The 19,659-nt window shown below is 39.4% G+C and overlaps 1 protein-coding gene across 1 annotated transcript in view; it reads left to right on the forward strand.

The window, feature by feature from the left end:
- The window catches only part of DNAJC27 (DnaJ heat shock protein family (Hsp40) member C27), a 31,128-nt gene extending 11,753 nt beyond the window's left edge, over positions 1 to 19,375 (forward strand). The window contains exons 4-7 of the mRNA XM_025983913.2: positions 5,998 to 6,162; positions 6,798 to 6,920; positions 12,263 to 12,423; positions 15,445 to 19,375. Of these exons, the coding sequence (XP_025839698.1) occupies positions 5,998 to 6,162; positions 6,798 to 6,920; positions 12,263 to 12,423; positions 15,445 to 15,577 (582 nt within the window). The 3' untranslated portion in view covers positions 15,578 to 19,375. The remainder of the gene's footprint in view (positions 1 to 5,997; positions 6,163 to 6,797; positions 6,921 to 12,262; positions 12,424 to 15,444) is intronic.
- The last annotated feature ends 284 nt before the right edge of the window (positions 19,376 to 19,659 follow it).

Genomic DNA, 19,659 nt, shown 5'->3' on the forward strand with positions numbered 1-19,659 from the left:
TGTATTCCATAAGTTCCTTCATCATTTCCTTTCTGTTTAAAGAACTTCCTTTAGCCATTCTCTTAGCATAAGTCTACTGGCATCAGCTTAGTTTTCCTTGTTGAGAATGTCTCAATTTCCCCTTTGTTCCTGAAGAATATTTTTTCTGGTTATAAGATTCCAGACTGATAATTCTTTTCTTTCAGCACTTGATTAGTGTAGTGCTTTCCTCTGGCCTCCATGGATCCTGATGAGAAATCTGCTGTCATTTGAAAATGTTTCCCACATAGGAGAGGTCATTTGTCTCTGGCTGCTCTCATGATTTTTCCCTTGTCCTTAATTTTTAAGGTTTTTAGTTAAGTGTGTTAGCATGGATTTCTTTGGGTTTTTCATGTTTAGGATTTTCTCACCTTATTTAATCTGTAGCTTTATGTCTCATACCAAATTTGGGAAATTTTCAGCCATTATTTCTTTAAGTACTTTTCAGCCCCACCTTGTTTCTTCTCTCCTTTCTGGACTGATCTCTTGTAGTTCTATTGGTCCCTGGGGCTCTGGGTATTTTGTTTTTAAGTTTATGTTCTGTCTATTGTTCCAGATTGGGTAAACTTTACTGTTTTGCCTTCCAGGTCACTGAGTTTGTTTAGTGTCTCCTCCATTCTTCTGTTGAGCCTAACTACTAAGCTTTTTTAGTTTAGTTATTTTCAGTAATTTATTTTTTCCACAATTTCCTCTTAGCTTCTTCTTAGGTGGGTGGGGATGGAGAGACAGATTGTTCCTGAGGTGTGTGGCTGGAGTAGGGTTATCGTCTAAAGTTCTTTGTTGAAGCTGTCTCTTTCTTGCTCCTTTGGCTAAAGAGAACAGGCTTTTGTTGGGCTTTTATTTGTCTGTACCCACTGGCATTTCTAAGTTGTATTTCTTTAGTTCCAAGTCTTAGATGTATGAGGCAAAAGAAAATCCAGAAACTTACCATGGTGTCATTTGTTAGATCCTGAGGTCCCTAGCTTATCTGCCTTCTTCTCTCCATCTTCCATGTGTCTTATATGTGTTTTATGTAACACTCACAGTTTTTACTTGTACTTAGCAGGAAGAATAGTGAAAAGTATATCTATTCTATCTTCTTGGGGAAAAAAAATGTATTGGTTGTATAACTTTCTATCTTGTGAATGTACCCAAATATGTATGTAGAATGAATTCTTTTTAAATGTGAAGGCTTACATGGGTTAAATCAATTTTACAAGTATATATTGTCAGTAAAAATGGAATGGAGGCTGTAGGTGCCTGTAAGCTTGGCATAGATTCTGATTACCAGAATAAATCTTAGATTTCTCCAAAGTTATAAAAATGCAGTTAGAGGGCAGCCCTGGTGGCACAGCGGTTTGGCACCGCCTGCAGCCTGGGGCGTGATCCTGGAGACCCTGGATCGAGTCCCATGTCAGGCTCTCTGCATGGAGCCTGCTTCTCCCTCTGCCTGTGTCTCTTCCTCTCATTCTCTCTCTGTGTCTCTATAAATAAATAAATAAAATCTTAAAAAAAAATGTTTTAAAAAATGCAGAGTTAGAAAATGCCTGAGAATTTAATGTGGGCCAGACCTCTGCCTACTGTAGGATTTCTTTCTGTAACTTCCCAATCAATGGCTGTCATTCATTCACCACATACCAGTATGCCAGTTTCTGTGTTGGACACCAGTAATATACAGCTCCTGTCCTCATGGAACACAAATATGTCAGAGAAGACAGATGTTAAACAAATGACAGAATGCTTAGGAATACAGTTAATACCTAGCCTAGCTTATCTGGGAGGATAGAAAGTCTTGTTGAAGGAAGCAACATTTAAATTAAGCTTTGAGGGGATCCTTGAGTGGCTCAGAGGTTTGGCGTCTGCCTTTGGCCCAGGGCATAATCCTGGAGTCCTGGGATCAAGTTCCCCGTCGGGCTCCCAGCATGGAGCCTGCTTCTCCCTCCTCCTGTGTCTCTGCCTCTCTCTCTCTCTCTGTCTATCATAAATGAATAAATAAATCTTTAAAAAAAATAATAAAAAAATAAAGTAAGCTTTGATGGATAAGTTGGAATTACATAAGTTGGTGGGAATCCAGGGATGATATGATATACAGAATAGTTTTGAGTGGTACGGACTGTAATAGTTTGGAGAATGAATGTTTCTAATGATGGGATCACACTACTTCACAAGTTCATCCTTTATACGGTAAAAATTCTAGGTTAACAACTTCCTTTTGAAGGCTGCCTTTCTTTGACTTTTGCTATTGATCCTCACCTTGTTTTTGGAACACCATAGACTAAGTCTGTGCTTCTACTAGAGAACCTTTCTAATATTCGTTACTCTGTTGCTTTTCAGGTAAAATATTTTCTAGTCCTGCCCCAGCTAGGCCTTTAAACATCATTTGTGGATAATTTCTAGTTAGCTGATAGGGAGCTGAGAACTGAACACAACATTCTAGACATTGTCTACTGAAAAGCACTGAGAGTTCCTTTACTTTCTATCATTAGACACTAGACATCTTATCAATGCAAACTGAAATTACAATAGCTTTTTCTTCCAGCAGCTCAAAAAGATAGAAGTATAATTAATAGAATTGAAATCACCACTTCTGAAGTACTGTTTTTCTGAATAGCTGTGATTTTTCCCTTTTTTTCAAATATTTACTTGTCTGTAGATCAAACCCTCCTTTTTGACAAGACCAAAGCCATCTCCTCCCTAAGCTTCAAACTGACCAAAGTATACTTTTGCTTGGCACACACCTGGTGAAGCACCCATAGCCATTCTCATGATCCCTGGCTTCCCCTCATCCTGGAGGCCTGTCCTCTATTGAAACTACTACTGTCATCCATCCTTTTGACAGATTTACCCAAAGGCCCTACTGAGAAAGGACAGTCTACTTAACATGTGAGACAGCACTCTCAGAGGACAGTGTCAAGGAGAGGACAGCAAGGGAATGCTGGACCTGTATCTTAACAGCAATCTCGTTTCCACTGATGCACACATCATTCTGGGGCTTGCTGGTATGAATTAGACAGTCTACAGAAAATTCTTGAGGCCCGAATCATATTTTTTATTTATTTATTCATGAAAGACAAACAGAGAGAGTCAGAGACATAGGCAGTGGGAGAAGCAGGGTCCCTGCAAGGGTGGGACTCAATCCCAGAACCCCAGGATCATGACCTGAGCCAAAGGCAGATGTTCAACCACTGAGCCACCCAGGCGCCCCAAGGCCCAAGTGACATTAAAGTAACAGCTTTCTCTGATCTACAAGCTAGAAAGTTTGCCATTCCCTTAGCATCCTATTTAATTAAACTTTGGATACAGCAAGACTTCCAGGACTAACTCTGAGAACTGTTTGGGAGCCAAGAATAAGAGAGCTGTGGGGGACTCCATTGAGGCTTCTCCTTTGACTTTTTCATTTTACAGATGAGGAAACTAAAGCTGGTGATAAAACCACTTAGTCAAGATTACAAAGGTAACTAGTTGCTGAAACCCAGACTTGAACTTGAGGCAGTTGAAAGAGAAATCCATGGAGCTTGCCTAAATCTCTATTTACACACAAATCTCCCTTTGGATAGCATAATTTGCATTTTGAAATTCTTTCTTTTCCCCTTTGGCCTCTACTTACATTCTCTACTTTCAGCTCTTCTTGATTTAAAATATCTAAAATACTTAGACCTGCTAGGCCCTATTGGCAACACAAAGATGGATACAAGATACATGCCTTCACGTTGCTTGCAGTCTACTGGGGAAGGCAGCTGTATATGCTACCAACTATAAAACCAGACAGGAAGTGATATGAGCACTACTAGAAGCACAAAGGCTGTGGAATTCCTGGAATATGGATATTAAATTGTGTTTGGAAGGAGTTGGGGGTTAGATGGTGAGGGGTGGGGGCAGAAAAACCAGGAAAGATATGGTGTCATAGCTAAACTTGAAAGATTAAAGATAAAGAGGTGTTTGTTTACAGATGGAACTAGAGAGGCAAAGGGCAGGTTTAGGGAATGAGAGATTATCCAGTTTGAAATAACAGGAGATAGGAGGATAAGGCTGGGAAGCTGGTGGAAGGCTGATCAGAAACTGTCAACACCAGTGAAAAGAATTTGAACTTTAGGATGTTGGCAGTAGGAAAACTCCAAAGAATTTTTGAACCAGGGCTTTAAAGAGATAAATATGCAATGTGTATAATGTTGCTGGGGAGGTTACTTAGAAAATTCTTGCAGTAGTAGTCAAGAGATAGTGTAATGTTGGGACGTGGAAATGGAAAGGAAGTGCCAGGTGCAGGAAACCTAGCAGAGGTAGCTCCTACAGGATTATTTGTACCTGCTGAGTGAAAAGGGAGAGGAAAGCAAAGCAGCAAAGGTTAACACTAGTCTTTCAATCCACCTGACTCAGAGAATGGTGTGCTTCTTTCATCACTAGAAGTTCAAGGAATGGAAAAGACTAGGAAGGAATAAGCTGGAAGGTTTCCTATTGTACATACTGGATTTGAGATTCCAGCAGGACATTCAGCTGGGAGAGTCTAGAGCTAACTGAAAATGCAGGTCTGGAAGCACAGATGAAAAGGCTCACTTTGGAGATTCTCACAGTTGAAACTATGCAGGTGATAACGTTGTTTGAGTTGGAAGAAAGGATTGAAAAAGAAAGGCTGAGGGCCCAGGATGGGATTTGGGGAATTATGGTGGCCAGCTGGAGTGGAAACAATGGAGAAAGGAGAAGTTGGTAAAAGACTAGTCAAGAACCTGGAGAATATGGTATATGGGGGCCAAGGCAGTAAGTTGCAAGAAAGAGGGGAGAGGCTGGTTTTCACTACTGCAGGTGGGCTAAGGACCTTAGGGGCTGAGGGGAGAAGACCCCTGCTGTTCATCACTTTTAAATTCTTTCTGATTTTGTTGGTTTTAATTTAGGTGATAGCTTCTTCTGTTTCTACAAATTGATAGGCTTTTGCATTCTTGGCCCAGGCATCTGTCTATGTTCAGAAACCTAAATTTCATACCTGATGTGTGTAAGATGTCTTCATTTCTTACTACAGACTGGTATAGTTGTGTACATACTGGAATTCTATGGGAAGAATGAGTAACATGTGTCTTCTATCTCTTACTGGAATTTTGGCCTAAAACCCTGAGTGTGTCAATGTTATTCTGCATCCACTTGGCCTGTCATTGCCTCTGCTACTTTCGTGTGCCCTGTACTTCATGCTGCCTCTTCCTAGAATTATAGATATGTACCAGAAGCAAGTTGCTATTTCTAGCAAAAATATCAAAGGAGGACAATTAGAGAAGGAGTGTGAAGAAGGAAGGCAGAATACATTGTTTTGCAGGCACCATCTAGGTGCTTTGCCTTCATTATCTCATGTAATCCTCAGTCACCCCCTGAAGTAAGTAGTACTATCCCCGTTTTACAGATGAAAACACTGAGATGCAGAGAGGTTAAGTGACTTGCCCAAGATCATACAACTAGTAAGTAAATGTGAACCCAGATCTGTGTGACTCCAGAGCCATTACATCACACTGAGGCTCTGAGTTCAGAGTTCTGAAGTTGGTGTGCAGACGTAAGAGTTAGAGAAACTCTGCCTAGCATCCTGGGGAACCCAGCTTTGGGCTGTGGTATATAAATGGCTGTATCTGTTGCTGATGCTTGTGTTATTTTTGCCTTAAGTTCTTCAGAATTGTTCACTTACCCTCTGGTTCTTCCTGAGAAGAGCTTCACTCTATAGAATTTGTGTTATTTTAAGGTCTACTAACGAGAAATAAAGATTGATTGCCTCTAGGGAGTAGAGCTGGAGGTGAGAAGGGGTGGGGCAGGAAGCTGTTGTTTTCATCACAAGACCTTGTACTAGTAGGGTTTTTTAAATCATGTTACTTTGATTTTATACGAAGTCCTTTAATGACCAGTAGATATTGAGATACAATAGCAAATACTATGTATATACGAGAGAACATGCTTTGTTTCATTAATGACTGTGAGGTATATTACAAAATCACAAAACTGCAATTTGTGCATCTGTTCTTTTATGTGAAGGTTCGTAATGAGTTTTACAAGGATACACAGGGTGTAATACTGGTCTATGATGTTGGGCAGAAAGACTCCTTTGATGCTCTTGATGCGTGGCTAGCAGAGATGAAACAAGATCTTGGACCTCACGGAAACATGGAAAATATTGTATTTGCAGTGTGTGCCAACAAGGTAACTGCTTTGGAAATGGTATGCTTGACTTTCTAGATTCATTATGGGAAGAGTGCAGCTCTGAGTTTTGGGGAACAAATGAAAAGAAAAGAAGCCCTTATTCTATAATATAGTAATCAACAGCTTTTCAAAACATACATCCCTAGAACATAAAGAATAAAAACAAAAACTCCCATGTGTCAGGATAGTTATCCACTTTTTTTTCTGGTGCCTTACACGGGGAAGGATATTGGTGACTGAGCAGGAGAGTCACCGACTAATAATTACACCGACCTCATTAGAAAAGGGCCAATAATTAGGTGCAGCATGGATTACAGAAAGGTATGAAAAGTATACTGTGGCCCCTGGAGCATGGGAGATATTATGAAGTTAATTTTTAGAGAGGTATGGAGCAGTTTTCTTAAAGGATAAAGTGTGGGAGCAGGCACTTGTCATTTCGCCACAGGAAATCAGTCTATGTTCAACATTGGCAATTTTTTTGGTCCTTTTGGTCCCGATAATTGTATGTATATACTGGCATTCATTTAAGAGTAGTTTTTGCCTCAGTAAAGGATTGATGAAGACTTCACTGGACCTATGCTAGTGAATCAAGTTTGGAGTCTTCTCTCTGCCCACCCCCCAAATTTCTATTTCAGATTGACTGTACCAAGCACCGCTGTGTAGATGAAAGTGAAGGGCGTCTGTGGGCCGAAAGTAAAGGGTTCCTGTACTTTGAAACTTCAGCACAAACTGGAGAAGGAATCAATGAGATGTTCCAGGTAAGCTAGCATTGTTTAGTTTGCTACAAGGCTGACCATGCCAAATTTTAGTTTAAATTATGAGAAGCAGAAATATAATAGGAGTTGCTCATTAGAGCAACTCTTTTTAGAAGCTGGTGAGAAAAAGACTAAGAGAGAGGGAGAGAGAGTGAGTGTGTGTGTGTGTGTGTGTGTGTGTGAGATATCTGCCTACAGTGTACAAGACCTGGCTGATCATCAGAATTACTTTGGGAAATTCTTCAAAACACAGATTTCTGGGCTCCAGACCTACTGGAAGCTTAGTGCTGTGATAGAACTTAGGAATCTATATTTTGAAAAAGCTTTTCAGGTGATTTTGATGACCATCAAGTTTAACAACAGTTACTATATACTTACAGTAGGAACAAAGGTTTTCTTTGGTTAATGGTATTTCTTTGGTTAATGGTATTATAGGAGAATGGCATTGCAGAGTAGCCAGTCACATAAAAATAAGACACCAAGTAGACAATGGAAGGATGTACTCATATTGGAACTGAATGGATGGTGATTTTTAAAAATTATTAATCTTGAATATTTTTAAGGGAACAAGATTTATTTACTTATTTTTATTTTTATTATTTTTTAGAAGGTGAAGGGCAAAAGGAGAGGGAGAGAGAAAATCTTAAGCAGGCTCCACACCCAGCACAGAGCCAGATGCAGGCTCGATCTAACAATCCTAAGATCATGACCTGAACCAAAATCAAGAATTGAATACTTAACCAACTGAAACACCTGGGTGCCCAGAATAATGGTTTTTTTTCCTTAAGATTTATTTATTTATTTGAGAGAGAGAGAAAAAGAGAGCACAAACTAGAGGGTACAGGGACAGGGAGAGAGAAAAAATCAAGTGGACTCCACATTGAGCATGGAGCCTCATGTGGAGCTCGATCTCATGAACCTGAGATCATGACCCTAGCTGAAACCACGATTTGAATGTTTAGCCAACTGCACCACCAGGCACCCCCAGAACAAGGCTTTTTTAAAACAATAAGTTATAAAGTAAAATCAACTCTTAATTACAGATACATTTGGAAGTAAGTGGTGGCATGAATTATGCATTTTTTTCTTATGAATATATCTGATATTTTGGGAATTTTTAGCATTTCAAATAATGTAGCTATACTATAAAGAGTTGTTCTTAATTATCGAGTGGGATTTTATTTAATCTTTTATGCTAAATTTCTTTCTCTTAAAATGTCACCGCCCCTACTAGAAGACAGGTTTCATCCTTGGCTGACAGGCTGAATTGGGCATCAGTAGCTTCTATTTTAAGACCATAAGGTTGATGTTGGCTTGCCACACTTTCTATTCTACTGAGTACATGAACCTGTGTGCCTATTTATGTGCAATAATGATACTTAATCATTTGAATAGTGTTTTACAATTCTGGAGAAGTTTACATGTTTCATCTCATTTGAGACTTACTGTGTGTGGCAGGTTTTATTCTCATTTCAGATGTTATAACATCTAAGAGTAGTAAAATGACTTGTCCAAAGGGTATAAATAATGCTTGTTGACAATTAAATTTCTTTCAGCACTTTAAAGATGTTGGTCTATTCTCTTCTGGTCTCTTGCAACTCATGAGGTGTTACCACCTATTTTTACTCTTACTCTTTTGTGCATAATGTGTTGGGATTCTTTTCCCCCTCTGCCCACTTTCAAGAGTTTTCCTTTATCTTTGGCTTTCAGCTTTGGACTATGTGACTGGATGTGGTTCTCTTTATTTTTATCCTGCTTGGTGTTGTTGAGTTTCTCAGATTTGCTAGACAGGTGTTTTCCACCATTATTTGTTTAAAAAGTTTTTGGCTCTATTTTCACTCTTTTCCTTCCTGGACTCCAGTTACATATATAATAGGCTGTTTGATTTTTGTCCCACAGTCCTTGAGACTGTGTTATTTTTCTTTCCCTTTTCTCTGTTTTTCAGATTCCATAGTCTCTGTTGATCTGACTTCCAACTGCTGTTAAATCCACTGAGTGAATTTTTCACTTCAGTACTTTTCAGTCCTAGAATTTGCATTTGATTTTCTTGTATAATTCCCAGTTCACTGCTGAGATTCTCTATCTGTTCACTTATTAAGACTATATTTTCCTTTATCTCTTTGAAATATTTATAATAGCTACTCTAAAGTCTGTCTGGTAAGTCTGATATCTGAACCATCTTGGGTCCAGTTTCTATTGACAGCTTTTTTCCCCCTGACTATGTATAGATCACATTTTCTTGTTTCCTTTTTTTTTTTTAAGATTTTATTTATTTATTCATGAGAGACAGAGAGAGACAGAGAGAGAGAGAGGCAGAGACACAGGGAGAGGGAGAAGCAGGCTCCATGCAGGGAGCCTGACATGGGACTTGTTCCCGGGTCTCCAGGATCACACCCTGGGCTGAAGGCAGTGCTAAACTGCTGAGCCACCTGGGCTGCCCACATTTTCTTGTTTCTTTGTATGAGTAGTGATTTTTGATTAAATACCAGACATGGTGGATAATACATTGTAGAGGCTCTAGATTCTGTATTTTCCTCAGCAGAATATTGGTTCTTATTTCAGCAGGCAGTCAGTTACTGGCAGATCATATTGAATTTGTGTGGGCTTGTTTTTTGCCTTAATAGCAAGGATCTGAACAAAGCCCAAAGTGTTGCCCAAGCTTTTTTAACATGGCAGAATTCAGCCTTCAAATTCTGTCTCCTTCTCAGATCTTGTCAGCTCTTGGTTTTAGGTTTTGTCAGGATGAGTCTACTACCAAACCACAGTCTTTCCATGATGTCTCAGCTAGATACGAGGGTGCTAATGAGGTAGTAAGGCAACCTCTGCACTCTGGCAAGGTCAAACTATAGTGTTTCCATTATACCTCTTTGGGAAGACCTCTAGTATATTGGTTCTATTCTCAATCCCATAATAGCTATTACCTGGTAAGCCTCAGGTGATCTCATCCTGTGTCTGTAGAGCCTGACCTCAGCTACAAATTAGTAGGGAACCCTCGAGGACATGGACTTCTGGGGCCCAACTCTGCCTAGTTGCTTCCTCTCCAATGCCCTGCTCTGCAGATTCTAACCACTTTCAGAGGTATCTTTAACCTCTGATTTCTGTCTCTTCAATTCAGTGGGACTTTGGGACCGCTCAGACAAGAAATGGACTCCAGGTAGAAAGCCAAGTGGCAGTGTTGCACTTGCAATTGTCCACTACCTGAAAATAATTGCTTCGTATATTTGTCCATTTTTGTAGTTTATGGCAGGCGTTCTAGTCCCATCTAGTACCCATCACTCCATCATGGCTGGAACTCAGACGTAGAATGTAAATAGACTTTTGACGTCAATTCTGCTGTCCATATAATATGCCACAGCTGGCCTTCTATGACCATGGGTGTTATGAGTGAATACTTGCCCTCAGAAATCTGGGGGCATTTTTATTTCAATTTAACTTATAAACTGGAAGAAAGCTTTACTGATACAGAGCATAAGCAAACATCTGTGAACTCTTCATGGCTTTTAGGTTGCTTTTATCCTTTCAGATGAATCTTGGGCAGCACTAATAAATTAGTCTGTTTTTTATAAAGCTAACCAGGAATATAATAAAACTATTATGTGAGCAAACACTTAGAAGTAGTGCTTTCCTGGTGGCTCAATTTAATATTTTGTTTCCTATATACTTATAGATACTTTATGTCAGAAAGGAGCTTAGTTTTGTCTTACTCACATTGTGAATGGAGAGTAAGACTAAATCACATCAACTCTTGTTTTGGTATCTAGTGGCTTTTCCTTTTACACCCTTCTCACAAATCAAGTCCTCTTGTTTAGGTTGCCAAATCTATTAGCTATTACTGGAGATAAGGAGAAGTCTAAGAGAAATATAAAAACTGGAGATAAGAAGAAGTCTAAGAGAATTATAAAATTTTTAGATAACAACAGGAACTATGGAAATATCTGAAAAAGAAGAGGAAGAGATTTAAATAAGAGTTGGAGGGAAGAGGAGATGTGTCCATTGGAAAGCAATATAGTATATATTAATTAGTATTTTGAACAAAGGGAATCTAAAAAGTGTACAGAGTATGAAATATGAACAGAATCAAAAAAGTTTTCATTTCGAAAAACATCAAAAAGTAGTCAGAATCTGAACAATTTACAGAAAATGGAAAAGTACTAAGCATATGAAGACACTCAACCTCACTTATAATTAAAGAACTCAAATCCAAACTATGTACTACACATAGGCTTGGCAAAAGTGAAGCTATAGGGCAGCCCCAATGGCGCAGCAGTTTAGCACCACCTGCAGCCCGCGGTGTGATCTTGGGGACCCTGGATTGAGTCCCATGTCGGGCTCCCTGCATGGAGCCTGCTTCTCCCTCTGCCTGTTCCTCTGCCCCCCCCCCATCTGTGTCTCTATGAATAAATAAATAAAATCTTAAAAAAAAAGTGAAGCTGTACAATAATGCCCCATAGTGACAAGGATATAGAGAAATAGCACTGTCAGACACTGTGATGGGAGTTTAGTTTTTTTTTAATGAAAGATATTGAAATAAAAAATTAAAATGCTTCTACACTGTTATTTAATACTTCTCCTTTTAGGGATTTATCCTAAAGCAGTATCTCCACAATTGTGCAGATGTGTATACATACACACACACACACACACACACACACACACAGTATTCATTAAAGTACTGTGTGTAGTAGCAAAACCTGGAAACAATTGACTTGTTAAATAAATAAAGATACAGTCACACAGTGAAATACTGAAGTCATGAAAAAGGATGAAGAAAGTGTCTATATGTACTCTCCAGAGAGAAAGAGTCCAAGATGTATTTTTTTAAAGATTTTATTTTTTTAAAGTAATCTCTGTACCCAGTGTGGAGCTCAAACCACAACCCCAAGATCAAGAATTACACACTTTACTGACTAGAACAGCCAGGCACCCCTGTATTTTTATGTGAAAAAAAAATGCAAGGATCTAAGCAGTATGTTTAATCAGCTTTCTTGTATGTCAGTGTTTAGTGTGTAGATGAATGCACTGGTATTCTGATAGAAAATCTTTCTGGAAGATGCTCAAAAAATATTAACAATGGTTACTTCAAGGAGAGGAACTTGAGAGACAGGTAGTTTTCATTTTATACTTTTATTTACTATTTGAATTTTTCTAACTGTGTATCTATTACCTTTTAACCTCTAGTGTGATTATTTCAGAGGAGGATTATTATGAGCCATTTAAATTTTATTCCTTATGCTTTACGGTGAATTTTAAGTTATTGGAATATATCAAAATTCTTTAAGTTATGCTTAAGAGGAATTCCTATTTTCATAAAATCAGTTCTATTCTGGGATGGTTTCTTTTTGCAGACCTTTTATGTATCCATAGTTGATTTATGTGAAAACGGCGGGAAACGTCCAATCACTAATAGCAATGCTAGTTTCACCAAAGAACAAGCAGACACCATTCGCAGAATTCGAAACAGTAAAGACAGTTGGGATATGCTGGGAGTCAAACCTGGGGCCTCAAGGTAAGCAACACCCTAGGATATTAGTGCTGAGTTCTATCCTGGAGAAAAACTCAGTTGTCAACATCGTAGTCTGGTAGATCTTCTTATAATTGGCTGGAAATATGAAGATGTGTGGAAATGCACTAGATTATGTAATAACTCTTCTGCAGTGAATTAACTGAATACCAAAGAATCAAAATAGAGGGCACAGTTGCCTGATGTGAAGAACTATGTAGTGTGTTGCATAAATACTTTCTGATATGGTGTGTTCTGCTTTTGTCTGTGTTGAGTAAGAGACTTGAAGCAAATGTAACTTTAAAAAAATACCTTACAAAAGAGAATTCTTAAATCATAGAATTTTAGAAGAGGAAAAGAATGTTAGCAGCTTTTCCAAACACTTCATTTTATAGGTGAGAAAACTGGGATTCAGTGAGACTAAACACATGTTCAAGGACACTAGGAGTTAGTGGTACAATTGGTTTTTGACCTTGAACACTGTGTGTCTGCCTGGCTCTGTGTCTTTCTACAGCCCTCAGAATCCTGCTAGGTTCACATCTGTGTATGAATTTATGTTAAATGGTTTTATTTTTAGCCAAAAGAAATATTTGGGAGGAAGAGGAATACAATCACTATTCTTTGTTGCTTGTGCGAGAATAAATCCTTGTTCGGTATGGTTATGTAACCTTTAACAATAGAACACTTCTGTTACTGTACATATTATGATTTTTATTGTAATTATAAGGGTTCTCAGATCTTTTTATTTTGCACCATAACTTTCCTCCCCATCCTTCTCCCTTTCTACTTTGTCACCTTGGTTCCCACAAAAAAAAAAAAAAGTGCATGTTGAAATCCCTTGTCAGTACCAGTGGCATTAAGTTTCTTTTTTCCATTTGGGTCACACAGCCCACCTCAAGCCCAGAAAGAAAGAGGGCAGGGGAAGAGTAAAACAGTTACTGGTCACCTCGACCTACCAGGCCTAACAGAGGAGGCTTTAAACACATGAACAGTTTGGATGATCTCATGTATATAGCACAATTAATTGGTATCTTTTAAATGTCCTTTTGGAGTTCCATAGTCTCATTCTAAAGTCTTCTGTTTCACCTCCAAGGGAAATTGGCTGTAAAATTAAGAAACTTTACTTATTAGTTAACTTAGAACAGTATTTATTAAGGAAAAAGAAACTTTGGGTTCCTTACAAACTATGTTAATTGGAATCTATCCAAAATGTACGGGACCTCCATAAGTTCTATATCACTGACCAATATAAACATGTGTTTCTTTTAGCTCTATTTCTCTGGGTCAGATTAATTCCACTTGGCAGTGAGAACATTTAGCAGAACCTAAAAACAGTTTTTTAAAGTTATAAAGAGTTTGAATGTTTGTTCAGTGCTACGTTTACTGTTCTTGAACTTTAAGAAAATTTTCATCTTCAGCAGAATTAATATATTTGTTACTTTGTTAAATGTATTTGTTAATGTATGTGTTATTTTGGAGAAGAATCCTGGCAATTTGAGTCTTCAGAGAGGGAGAATATGATTTTTGTTAGTTAATATCAAAATTATCTCTGTAAAAAAGCCCCATGCATGTTTTAAAACAAGAGAATTCAGGATTTATCTAAGAGCAGAAAGCAGAAAAAGCCTTAGAACACATACCCCAAACCAAGGACAGCTGTGAACATGGCCTTGTGACCTCAGTCTTTCCAAGTGGGCACTCAAGAATTTTCATCACTGCAAGACAATCAAAGACCACCTCTCTAATTCAGAGAGCTAAATAGAAATTCTTCTGAGAAAACATAAAGGAGAAAAGCTAGGGCATTTGGGAAGGCACCATATCCAGGCTTGTAGGATAATTGGAACCCTGAATTACGAAAAGAAGGTAGGAAATAAAACTATCTAGTAAGGACAGAGCTAAACCTGACTGGAGGAGGAGCTGGGTATTTAGAAACATGTGGAGGCCTGACACCAGAGGACTATGAAGAGCAGGGAGAGGGGCAGATGGTCTTCAGGCTCCTCCCCAGCCAGTCCTTGCTTGTTGAAGAGCTCAGAAGCCTGAAGACCCCTCATGGAGCTCTTCTGGGCTTTGGGAAGCACTCGCTGTCCTGCCCTCTTTCCTCTCTGGGTAATGCTCCCTTCTCTTTTGTTTCTTCTTTGGTCTTAGGAGCTCGCTGGAGCTCTCAGGTTCCCCCTTTTGCAGCATCCCTTTCTTGATCATTGGTGTCACCATCTTCCCTGAGTGTCAGAGTCCCTATGACCCTGGAACTTATTTCAGCCCCTTTTCTTCCATCTCTTCTACCTGTATATCCGGTTCATCACCTGTTTCTGCCAATTCTTTTTCTATATTATCTCTTGTCTTCCCTTATTTGTCTCCACAAACACCTTAATCCAAACTGTTGTGCTTGGCTTATTGTAACAACCTCCTCTCTGTCTCCTAACTTCAAGAGACAGCTTTCTGAGCACCTTTTTTGTCATGAAATGCCTACTGATGTCATTGTTTATCAAATCCACTTTTTCGTGATTGTTTGGATTTCAAGGCCCTTCTCTTACCCCTGCTTCCTGGCCAACTTTGTTTTTGTTACCCACCCCCACCAGCAGTGTCCTCATGGAACTTCATGCCATGGCATGCTGTTCCTAATTCCTAGCCTCTGCCAGCTCTCTCCCAGTTGCTCTGTGTTTCCCCACTTGTGCCAGAACCCCACTCTAGAGGCCTACCCTGATCACCCTGTGCCCTCATCGCTTCACAGCAAAGTTTGCTGGGTGCCTGCTCCATGCCAAGGACCTTTTCACAGATCATTCTTTTACCAGGCATTTCCTTGGTGTTTCAATACTTGCTTCACTTTGAATTTCTTTTTCTACTTGTATGTAACATATAATGTATTTGTTTATTGTGTGTTTCTGAGTCTTTTAGTCCCACTTGTGAGAAAATGTAATAATGATTTGGGAGATGCTTACTGTGAGAGATATGATGTAAGTCCACACAGCCAAACTGCAGTGGGTGGGGGCTGACCCCATTGCTGACACATGGAGCTTGGCTTCTTTCTCGTAGGGATGAAGTCAACAAAGCCTATCGGAAACTCGCTGTGCTGCTTCATCCTGACAAGTGCGTGGCACCTGGTAGTGAAGATGCCTTCAAAGCGGTTGTGAATGCCCGGACAGCCCTCCTGAAAAACATCAAGTAGGAAGTAAGAGAAAAAGACAAATGCGGGCCTCAAGTATGAACGGACTGTCCCTAGAAGTGAAATAACCAACATGGACTTTTTTTCTCCACAGAAATCTTACTGCTTTTTTCTCTCGTGTTGTCATTTGTAAATTAGAAATTCAGGTGCCTGTTATCATTTCACAGAGTGGTGACAAGAACCAAGTGCCACTTGTATGTATAGTTCATTTCCTATTTCTAAATAATCTGAATTTTTTTCCTCCTTCATTCGTAAGCTCTATAGTGGTAGCATCCCTCACGCGCTTCACTCAGGAAAATCCAGGTTTCTGGAGGGAGGAAGGGGGACAAGAAGACCTCTTTGCTTTGCTTTTCCTTTTTTTTTTTTTTAAGTTCATTGGAGAAGGAAACAGCAAAAACAGAAGGAAACAATATCAAAACCCGCAAAAGTTTGGTGGGACCTCACAAGCAAGTTGCTTTTTTTTTTTACGAGTTCCTTAAGAAATATTTGAATCATCGATCAATCCATAATTAATGAACTCTTGACAGCCCTTTGGAAGTTTGTGAATTGAGGCAGTTCCAAATAGAGTAGCCCTTGTAGGACATGCACTCTGTCCCCATCTCCAGCCACCAGGGGGAGAGACAGGCTAGTCCTAGGAAGGAAAAGGCAGGGGCAACCAAGAGTTCTGGGAACACTGGCTATTACTAGTCTTGCCCCTGGATCAGAGGCCTTTCTTTAGCATAGAACCAGGTGCTGGTAGTGGTAGGGAGCATCGTGCACCTAGGAAGCAGGAATCGGACCCCAAAACAGAATTGCTTGCAGGTTACAGAAGCATGTGTGTGCACATCCCCAGAGGGCAAGATCAGAGGCAAGGCCTAAGGGCACAGCCAACCTGGCTTGGGCTTGTGTGATGCCCCTAGGAGAGCCTGTGTATGAGGCTTGTGCCTTTTCTCATTTCTGCACAGTTTGCCATAGATAGGTAGGAAAGATAGGGTTACTCCTATGAGCCGGGCCTCTTTTTCACTTCCTTATCTGCATTAGTTCCCTCTTCTTCCTCTTTTCTTCTCTTATTATTATTATTTTTATTTTTTAATATACCACATCTGTCATTTTTCTCTTATTGAGTCCCTGGCTTTTGGCCACTGCCTCTTCCATCCTCTCTTACAAGCCCTGGTTGACCAGAGACAGTATGGATCCTTTGAGTGTTGGTGGAGGGAGAAATCTTAAGGCCTGAGTGGAAAGAATCTCTAATTTTTGTTTGGGCTTCATGTTTCTAAATAGTAATATTTTTAAACTATAGAAAATGAAAGCTAATTTTACATAGAAAAATATATTCTCTTGCCATAGTCTCCTCCTCAGCATCCAAGGAATGGTTGAAGATGAAGTATATGAGGACTGACCATTCTTCCAGAGCTTTCAGAACTGGTCTTGCTGTTTGACCCATTATATCGTCAGTCTCAGTACATTGCTCCTACTTTTAGCTGCACTAATTAGGCTTTGAGGTACATAAAATGTTACTGTGTGTGAATTTTAAACAGCTATCTCATATTGATCACCACATAGCATTCACCTTCTACCCAAGAAAAGCCATGTTAATTTAATTCCAGCCCTCTGCAGTCTGCTGGATTCTTCTCTCCAAAGCAGCTTCCCTTTGTGTGGCTGCACTTGGGCTGCATTGAGCTTGTTGTCAGGAAACCAGAGCATTGTGTTCTACTATGACTTCTCATCTTGGTGGTATTGAAAATGCTTCTTTTTTATGAATTGATTCTGATATATGATTTCCTAGGGATTTTCCTCTGGACTTTTAATTTTAAATAGCTTCTGGGACTACAGAACACCAACCCAAAGTTCTTCTGAATTTAAATTTTGCTTAAGGCCTTCATCATGCCTAAAGTAATTAAATGTAGATCTATTCTTGCAACAGAACTAGAGTCAAAAAAAAAAAAAACAAAAAAAACGAGGGATTGTGCATGGTAGTGTCAGTCCAAATTGACATGGCAGGTCACTGAGTATGTGGCTCTGTATAAAGCCTGTGCCAGTTTTCATCACTGTTACTAAAGACCAGATTGGTCATCTTATTCAACTACATTGTGCAGATAGATGAGCAGTTATAACAGAGTTCTATAGTGCTTCCATTCCTATATAATGAGTGACTTGTTGAAATTTAGCCTGATCTTCATTCTTAGGTCTTGGAACCCAGTTCCCAGCACCTCCTTTATTAATGTTAAGGTCAGCCATGAACTACTTCATTTATGTAGAAGAAGGAAAAAAAAAAGTTCAGCTTCACAGCCCTAGAATTTGTCTGAGTGCCATAATCCTTGCACAGAATATTAAGGGATAATAAAGCATGATTTGCAATGCAAAGTCTTTTGGTACTAACTTCATACAAAACTTTGTAGACCTCTGTGTATTAGTTTAAATTCTCGGTGCAAATATATGTACTTTGTAGTTCAACTTTATGAAATTCCTTCAGCCAGTTAGGATTTCAGAATATGTTGGTGAGAGTAACAATTAGCAGAACCTTTCCATTGGCTAAAAAAAATTTGATGGAGAATCTTGTTTTTCAGAAAAGAATTAAAAAGTTTGCACAGTTCTTTTGAAAGAAAGCCATTACTTCCATGTCTGAGTCACCAAGAATGAACAGTTTGAAAGCTTGTTAGAAATCCCTCGAGGCATTTCCACCTAATTGCCCATCCTACCTAAGCACTTTAAAATACACCCTCCTTTTCCCCCTGTTCCCCTGTGTGGCTTCTTTTGAATTGATGTTCTCAGCCATCAGCAGTCCTCCTAATTCCGCCTTGTCATTTCATATCATCACGAACAGGTGTCCTTGGCCCTGTTAGCCTGTGAACATGAAAGTCTAGGCCTGGAGTAGTGTGCCGCTACCCAGGATAAATTGCTATAATCCTAGAGTGGCACGCTGTCCTTTAGGGCTTACACTTACCTCAGGAAACGTACTCTAGTGTGTTCTCATGCATCAAATTCTCAACTGGTAAATAATTTCTTTGTACCCAAAAACTGGTACCTAATTCACTGCTAGTTAAAAGAGCCATAGATAAGGCAGCTAAATTTCTGAAAGAAAACCAGAGTGAATAAGCGGCCCCTGTAAGCCCTGAATCAGTAACAGTAGCTGTTCCTCGGAGAACAGCAACAAAATCTCGAGGGGGTGGGAGGTGTTTCAGGCCCAAGTTAGAAAGGGTGCAGCAGTGTACAGATTGCCCCTGACAGTGACAGCGCCCTTCTCAAAGGTAATTTCTGTAGGCGCAGGGATGTCACTCCCTTCTCCACTGCACTCCATCTAGCTGCCAACATTTCTGTAAAACTCTTGAAAATGAGTTTAGCTGAAGAATAGAGCTCCCTACCTTCCATTGCAAGTTTTGCAAAGTGAAGAAAGGCTCATACTTCTCATATTTGGTATTAGCACAATTGTAAGACGGCCAATAACGTTTGTGTGTTGGTTATTCCATTAAACCTTTCTGGGAAAGACGAAAGCTTAAATTTGTGATGTGGGTAAGTTAGATTGTGTCTAACAAGCAGTGCAATATTCAGCTGTGCCAGAAAGGCCCCGGTGGTGAAACGACTTGTTGGCAGGCTGGACGGTTTGGGTTAGTGTCCTGCATTGATTTCCCGTGGGGCACGTGTCCCCTTTGACTGTGAATGCAAAGTATCTAAAGAAACCCTTCGCTCTTACGAGGTAATTTACATATTTGCTTCTGTTGAAATAACTGAAAATGTTAAATCTAACAGTTGTTTATGTCTTGTATAGAGAGTGTCATATGTATTTAAGTTGTGTATTTTTATAAAATAAAGCCAAAACTCAAACACTGGTCTGTGGGCTGCACTTATTTGTTGAGACCTTGGTCTTCAATGTAAAATGGACTTGTCTAGGAGCAGCCCAGTCCCTCACCAACTGAGACCTTACAGAGAACATCTTGCTTGAGTTTCTGGGTGGTAAATTTAGGAAATTTTATTATCAGTCCATCAGGCAATTCTAAACTTAGTAAGTTGTGATGAAAGCATTTTGATCTCTTAAAGAAAGATGCTAATATTGTGTTTGCCTTTTTAATTCAGATGAAACTGTTACCATCCTATTTTAATAATGCAGC

The sequence above is a fragment of the Vulpes vulpes genome, chromosome 8 (genome assembly GCF_048418805.1).
Source record: "Vulpes vulpes isolate BD-2025 chromosome 8, VulVul3, whole genome shotgun sequence".
In the NCBI taxonomy this organism is placed as follows: Eukaryota; Metazoa; Chordata; class Mammalia; order Carnivora; family Canidae; genus Vulpes; species Vulpes vulpes.